General features: G+C 34.3%; 1 protein-coding gene across 1 annotated transcript; it reads left to right on the top strand.

The window, feature by feature from the left end:
• The first annotated feature begins 2,632 nt into the window (after window positions 1-2,632).
• On the top strand, window positions 2,633-3,244 carry LOC136042303 (uncharacterized). Its single transcript, XM_065727253.1, has one exon. The coding sequence runs from the start codon at window positions 2,633-2,635 to the stop codon at window positions 3,242-3,244; it is 612 nt and encodes a 203-aa protein (XP_065583325.1).
• The last annotated feature ends 4,852 nt before the right edge of the window (window positions 3,245-8,096 follow it).

Below are 8,096 nucleotides of genomic sequence, written 5' to 3'. Positions count from 1 at the left end.
AGAAAAAGGATGTAATACCAGAGCAAAAACTAATTTTCTATAAAAGCCAATACGATCTCAGGTGTACAAAGGTTTGAATTGCCAAAAGTTTTCAACTTTCACAGCAAGAGAACTAACGGAGCTTGACTCTTGACCTCGCTCTTTACGCTAAAGTTTGACTCTTTCTCTTAACTCTACTTTTTAAAACAGTAAGTAACTTTAGCGTAAAGAGCGGGGCGTTGAGGAGGAAAAGCCCCTTCCATATACGGAGTAATTTGTGTTCGTTTTAAGTTTTAATGTTGCTTCTTACTTTCATTTAAAAAAAATTGTTTTTTTATTTAATTTCTGGACGTTTTTGAATTAATGCATGTTTTGATCTTGGCTCTCCGCACATAAATAGTAAAAACGAAATTTGTACATTAACTAATTGTAATTATTCGGAAGATTTTGAGAAAAAAGAGCCAGGGAGGAGGCCTAGTTGCCCTCCAATTTTTTGATTACCTAAAAAGGCAACTAGAACTTTCAATTTTTTACAAACGTTTTCATTGGTAAAAAACATCCGTAACTTACAAATTAACTTACGTAACGAACTACTATATTCGTATTTTTTTATTGCGTATATGAGGGGGTTCAACCCTCGTCGATACCTCTTTACATTAAAGCTTAAATTTTGTCCCAATTCTTTAAGAATGACCTCTGAATCACAAAAGCCGCAGAATAAATAGTTGAAATTACTAAAAATACTTTAGCGTAAAGAGTGAGGTATAACGAGGAGGTAAACCCCTCGTATGCATAATAATTTTTGTTCGTTTTAAATTTTAATGCTGCTCCTTACTTTCAGTAGAAAAACTTTCCGTATTTATTTTTTCATTGTTTTTTCAAATAATGCTAGAAAATCCTGCGCCCTTTCATTGAAATTCTCTTCCCCCATGAGAAATTCCTCCATTGAAACTTCCTCTCACATAATTCTCCCACCTCAACTCTTCCCCCTAAACCAAAAAAAATCCCCCTGACAACGTCTGTACACTTCCAAGTAACGATTACTGTATGTAAACATAGGTCAAAGCTTGTAACTTGCAGCCCCTCCCACGGGTATTGCGGGGGAGTAAGTCGTCCCTAAAGACATAGCTATTAAGTTTATCGACTATGATGAATAAAATGGCTATCTCAGACTTTTGGGAAAAATGAGCTTGGGAAGGGGCCTAGGTGCCCTCCAATTTTTTTGGTCACTTAAAAATGGCACTAGAACCTTTAATTTCCGTTAGAATGAGCCCTCTTGCGACATCCTAGGACCACTTAGTCGATACGATCACCCCTGAGAAAAATAAAACAAACAAAAAAACAAATAAACAGGCATCCGTGATCTGTCTTCTGGCAAAAAATGCGAAATTCCACATTTTTGTAGATAGGAGCTTGAAACTTCTACAATTAGGTGCTCTGACACGCTGAATCTGATGTTGTGATTTTCGTTAAAATGTTATGACTTTTAGGGGGTGTTTCCCTCTATTTTCAAAAATAAGGCAAATTTTCTCAGACTTGTAACTTTTGATGAGTATAACTGATCTTGATGAAACTTATATATTTAAAATCAGCATTAAAATGCAATTATTTTGATGTAACTATTGGTATCAAAATTCCATTTTTTAGTGTTTTGGTTGCTATTGAGCCGGGTTGCTATTGAGCTGCAGTTCGTTATCACAAACTCTTTGATTGAGTCATTTGAATGAAATGGCTTGTTTTTATTTACGCTTCGATTATTTTTTCAATTATGCCTCAAATACACCTTCAAAACAATTTCATTGAAATTCACCCTACCATAGAATTGACCTTAATTACATTACGATTTTTATTCAAAAGATTCTTAATCGTTCTTAATATTTTTAGTACTGGAAAAAATTTTTTAAACCGAACTTGATCCAAGGATTATTTCTTGCTTTATCCCACTGTCAATGAAACCTTGGGTTCTGTATGCGGGGACATAGGTTATCTAAAATTAATAAGAAGAGAAAAGTTAACAACAACAATGTACTACTTGTTATCTTGATATCAAAAAAAGAGTGTTCATAAGTGTAAATTACTAAGTATGTTTCTAAGACGGGTCAGAGATTGGTGATTTTGCTTCTTTTTTTTTGGCAAGTGAAAGGGCAGTCGTCTGAAATTGTGCTATCTACTTATTTTTAATCATAATTATTTCCTTAGATTTCATGGGTCGGTAAACTTCGTATGTGTTTCATGAAGTACCTATTATTCTATGCATATCCTGTTTATTTTTTTTCGATTGGTAACAGTCTTAAACTTAATCTAATCTTATGAGTTAAAATTTCGTTAAATAGGACATTGTATGGTTAAATTCTGCAAGAAAGGAATGATTTTGCTCACTGGTAACTGAAACTCTAAAAACAAATTTAAGATAGTAATAGATACATGAAATGCATTGCGTTTTTATGCTGATCAATAAAAAAATTCTTCAAATAACTTCTTTCAAAAAAAGTTAAGAGCTCCATTAAATCAAAATTGAACAACTTGAACAAAATTGACACTTTAAATTCTTAAAGTGTCAGATTAAAGAAATCAAGCGTATGTTGAATATTTAAATAGTGGATGTGCCATTAAACTGGAAAAATTCAAAATAATACGCAACAAAGTAAACTCTATGAGAAGAAAGGCTAAAAAAGAATACTTTGCCAACCAATTGAGTTTAAATAAGGATAATACTAAAAGAATTTGGAAAGTTATTAATGACCTATTGGGAGGGGAGAAAGAAGCTCCACCTAATTCGCTACTGATTCAAGGTGAATTTGTTAATGATGAAATAAGTATCACGACTAAATTTGCTGAGTTTTTTTCAAGTGTTGGGCAAAACGTACAGGCGCAAGGGTTGGTGAACTTTAATAATGATTTAATGAAAGATGAATTTGTGGATGATAGAGGAATCGGAAATGAAATTGAATTTCAGCTTTGTACTGGAGATGAAATTCTGAAGGTTGTGAAAACAATCAAATCGAATTCAGCAGGGATTGAGGGCATTAATCCGAAAACTTTTAAGTCGGTGATGTGTTATTTAATGCCATGTCTAGTCCATATCATCAATCTTTCCCTCCAAACCGGTATATTCCCTGATGCGCTTAAAAGGGCAAAAGTAATACCCCTTCACAAAGGTGGCTCTAAGCTAGAAATTGAAAATTATAGACCCATATCAATCCTACCCTTTTTTCGAAAATATTTGAAAAAATTGTGCATAAAAGGCTTTATGATCACCTTATGAAAACGGGGATGTTAAGTGAAAACCAGTTTGGCTTTAGGAAAGGTCACTCGACGTCGGATGCCGTGCATTCCCTTTGTGGTACTGTAAATAAATGCTTTGAACGTGGTGAAATCCCTTTGACCGTTTTCATCGATTTTAGAAAAGCATTCGATACAGTGGATTTTAATATACTACTCAAACGTCTACAATCACTTGGAGTTCGTGGTAATTATTTAAAGTGGTTTAATAGTTTTTTAAGTGGTAGATCTATTCAAGTTGTATTAAATGATGTGTTTTCTTCTCCTTTTCAAGTGAGGTGTGGTGTACCTCATGGGTCTGTTTTGGGACCACTTTTGTACCTTGTGTATGTTGATTCAATGCGTTTCTACTTACCTGAGTGTTGTATTACGACTTTTGCGGATGATACAGCTTTAACTATGTCTAGTCAATCTGTCGATGATTTGTTGTTGAAAGTTAATAGGGTATTAAAGGCATTTTTTGTATTTACAAGTTTGAGCCTTTTGTCAGTAAACGTTAATAAAACTAATTTTATGATTTATAGGAGAGTTGGTAAGCCTCCATGTGTTGATAAAAAGATATTTTTTAACGGCAGGCCTCTGTCACAACTGCGTGAAGTGCGTTATTTGGGGTTCCAGCTTGATTGTAATCTATCTTGGAAGAGCCATAGTGATCTTGTTGCAGCTAAAGTTGCTAGAGGGTTGGGAATTTTGCGTCGATTAACCATCGACGCAAAATTCCATGTTTTACCATTACCAGTTCTTTTATTATTATACCACACCATTGTTGCGCCTTATATTTCTTATGGTTGTGTCCTTTGGTCTAGTAATTTCTATGCAAATTTTTAAAGAGTGCAGATCCTACAAAATAAAACAGTACGTCTTCTTGGTAATTATGTAGAAAATGTGAATGATACCGCGTCATGTTTTAAGAAATTACGAGTGCTTAACATTGGTCAGATTCGAGGCTATCAAGCCGCTGTTTTTGCGTATCGATGTTGCAATGATGTATGTCCTCCAGTTTTTACCAGTTTTTTTCGAGTAAATAGTTCACTCCATGGGTATGAGACTAGAGAGGCAGATAATTTTATTGTTGAGTACCGAGACACCACACGTGCAGCTTTCGGAATTAAGTATTTAGCTCCGGCTATTTGGAATGATATCCCAGCTGGCATTAGGGAGGTGGAACATATTGGGTTGTTTAAAGTAAATTTAAAAAAACATTTATTGGAAGTGGGGAGATAATTCTTTTTTTCTTTTTCTTCTTTTTTTAATTATTGTTAGCCTTTATTTATTTATATTCTGGTATTAAAGAGTAATTGAGTGAGAGTGTTTGGTCCTTCTTTAGTTTCCGTTTTTTTTTAGTTTCTGTTTTTTTTTGTTTTTTTTTCTTATTAAATTAGGTTGAGAATCAGAGGATTGCAGCCGTCCAACATCAGGCTCTTTGAGCCTTCCCCAGGGCGGTTGTATGTATTTATAGTTTTTGTAATTAGTAGTTAATAAAGAGAGTTCTAAAGAGAGTTCTAAGCGTCAAACTACCAAAAGTCGCCATCAATAAACAAGTAAAACCCAAACCAAACAAAAACTACAATAAAAAACTAGTATTACCCCCTTAATAACTTTAAAGACAGATCGATGGGATGCACATGAAGTTTCTAATTCCTCTAGACGGTGATATTATTGAATATGTTCACCTGGGTGTTACGTAACACTATAGGGAATGTTATTGTTTACCTATGCAAATTTATTGGAGGTCATGTAATTTCACTTGACTTGTCTTTCTGGAGATTACGGGCCACTAGTTGAGTAGGAAACTCCCGGATGTGACTGAGGATGACGTATTGTGCGCACGTGGGTGTTACGTAATAATTATGAAAAATTAACCGCACGTGTTATTGTTTTTTATGCTTTTCTCTTTTTCGAGATTTATTTTTTCTTCAAAATTTTTTCTTTGAGACTCTTTTTGATAGAGCTTACACAAGACATGTTTTAATTCGGGGACCTTTATAATTTGTCAAAAATACTTTTGTCCGGTGTAAGGATTGAGCGTAAGAACAGTGATATCCCCGACGGAATGGTACCAAAGGCAACTGAGCCAAGAAGAAATTGATGTCATTATGCTCTAAGAAAAAGATTCTATGAAATGGGCTTCTTGATATTAGTTAAGTAAAAACAACTAATTTTTTTAACTGAAAGTAAGGAGCGACATTAAAACTTAAAACGGACAGAAATTACTCCGTATATGAAAAAGGTTGTCCCCTCCTCAACGCCTCGCTCTTTACGCTAAAGTTTTTACTGTTTTAAAAAGTAGAACTGTGACAAAGAGTCAAACTTTAGCGTAAAGAGCGAGGGATTACGGAGGGGACAACCCATTTCATATACGGAGTAATTTCTGTTCGTTTTAAGTTTTAATGTCGCTCCTTACTCTTTCCCATGACATACTTCTCCAAGGAAAGATCCTCCAACATAGTCCCCTCCCCTCAACCCCACCCCCAAAACAAAAAAAACCTGAAAAGGTCTGTACACTTCCCAATAACCATTACTGTATGTAAACACTAGTCAAAGTTTGTAACTTGCAGCCCCTCTCCCAGGAACTGTGGGGGAGTAAGGCATCTCCAAAGACATAGTCATTATGGTTTTTAACTATACTGAACAAATTGGCTATTTCATAATTTTGATCCGTCTACTTTGGGAAAAAAATGAGCGTGGGAGGGGGCCTAGGTACCGTCCAATTTTTTGGTCATTTAAAAAGGGCACTAGAACTTTTCATTACTGTTAGAATGAGCCCTCTTGCAACATTTTAGGACCACTTGGTCTATACGATGACCCCTGGGGAAAAAAATAATAAATAAACACGCACCCGTGATGTGTCTTCTGGCAAAAAATACGACATTCCACATTTTTGTAGATAGGAGCTTGAAATTTTTGCTACAGGGTTCTGTGATACGCTGAATACGATGGTGTGATTTTCGTTAAGATTCTATAAGATTCTATAATAACTATAAATCTATAATTAATATTAAGATTCTTTTAGGGGGGTGTTTCCCCCTATTTTCCAAAATAAGGCAAATCTTCTCAGTTTCGTAACTTTTGATGACAAAGACTAAATTTGATAAAACTTATATATTTAAAATCAGCATGAAAATTTGTGTAGATAGGAGCTTGAATTTTCTACAATAGGATTCTCTGATACGTTGAATCTCATGGTGTGAATTTTGTTAAGATTCTGTGACTTTTAGGGGTTGTTTTTCCCTATTTTCTAAAATAAGGCAAATTTTCTCAGATTCGTAACTTTTGATGGGTAAGACTTATCTTAATTAAACATATATATTTAAAATCAGCATTAAAATGCAACTCTTTTGATGTAGCTATTGATATCAAAATTCCATTTTTTAGAGTTTTGTTTCTATTGAGCCGGGTCGCTCCATACTACAGTTCGTTACCACGAACTGTTTGATGACATATTCTCCCTTTCTCCACAAGCTAGGATTCACGTGTTTCTTATCCTTGGAAATAATTCCAATGGAAAGGGAGGTTTTCACATAATACTTAATTGTTTACCTATGCAAAGCCTTTAGCAACCAGTTCTGTCCAGCGTTCTCTTGCAATCAACTAACTTTATTGACTATATTGACTTTATTGAACCTGATATTTATTGATATTTATTTATTGACTTTATTGGTTGCTATATAATAGCTTAGGGGACATTATCAGAGCGTCAACATTGTGAATATTGATATGCGTTCTTACTATATTTTTAGTATTGGATGCTTTTATTCTGTTTGAAGCTGAAAGTTCTAGCAGCAGTAAAATGAAAGCAAGAGTACTCATATGGTTAGAATACAGTACTCCTTCATATACGGCCGATAGTCTGTCTTTTTCTCTTTGTTAAAAAGAATTTTGAGTTATATTAAAGACAATCTTAAACGGTTTTACCTAGTGACTACACATGTACATAGGCTACAAGACATTTTAAGTGCAACAGTGAAATATTTTGAACACTCATCGTGGAAGAAGAAATCTAAAATATGAAGACAAAGACTTTTATCGTACATATAGATAATTTAATAAGAAATTTACTGACGATTTTAAAACACTTTATTCTTAGGGCATTGAAATCAATATTCTAATGGTAGGAAAGGGTATTTTCCCCTATGAAGTCATTCAATCGAGGTTTGCCTACATAACTGTTCGAAAATTAACTGGAAGTATACACAGGACATTAAAAATATGGTACTGCATAATAACCGTAGCCTCTAATCGATAAATCTAGATACATTGAGGAGGGATGGGTTGTTAGACATAAATTTAAGAGGAAATGACATGTGACTTAATTCGATAGTTTGTTCTTTTCTTGGTATTATTTTCTGGCAATTCCCTACCTGTCCCACTCTGTGACTGGCTCGTGGAACCGTCTGGCATCCATTATGATTTTTTAAAGCTGTTTCACACCTTTGAGAATCCTGACAGATATTTTTTATTAAGCAGCCAAGCTTATCATTTATTCTTAAGGCATTTTCAGACATTTTCTTGATATAAATCTGAAGTTGATTTTCCTTTTGGCTGTTGAGTAAATGGGAGTATAGTTTAGGGTCCCAGCTAAAAAAATCAATGATAGGGCGGAGCTAAGGGGGAGGTCAAGTTCTCGACTAGATTTTGAGTCTATATTCTTACAAACAAATTATCTTTGTCAATATAACAGAGGTTTGTTTGTTTTTCACCGTTGGCAGAGGAATGGAATATCATTGATCAATTCCAGTAAAAAGAACTCATTTCTTTTTTGAATTCGGATGGATTCACGCTCCAGCTGCAATATTTCTTATAAAGAAAAAAAATTCTTTTTTTACCTAAAAAAC

The sequence above is a fragment of the Artemia franciscana genome, unplaced genomic scaffold, assembly GCF_032884065.1.
Source record: "Artemia franciscana unplaced genomic scaffold, ASM3288406v1 Scaffold_1061, whole genome shotgun sequence".
Classification (NCBI taxonomy): Eukaryota; Metazoa; Arthropoda; class Branchiopoda; order Anostraca; family Artemiidae; genus Artemia; species Artemia franciscana.
The sequence above is the reverse complement of the archived record's forward strand: the minus strand, read 5'-3'. Positions and strand labels throughout refer to the sequence as shown.

What these genes read in the sequence shown, in the direction of transcription:
- LOC136042303 (XM_065727253.1), top strand. Translation starts at nt 2,633, where the DNA reads ATGAGAAGAAAGGCTAAAAAAGAATACTTTGCCAACCAATTGAGTTTA.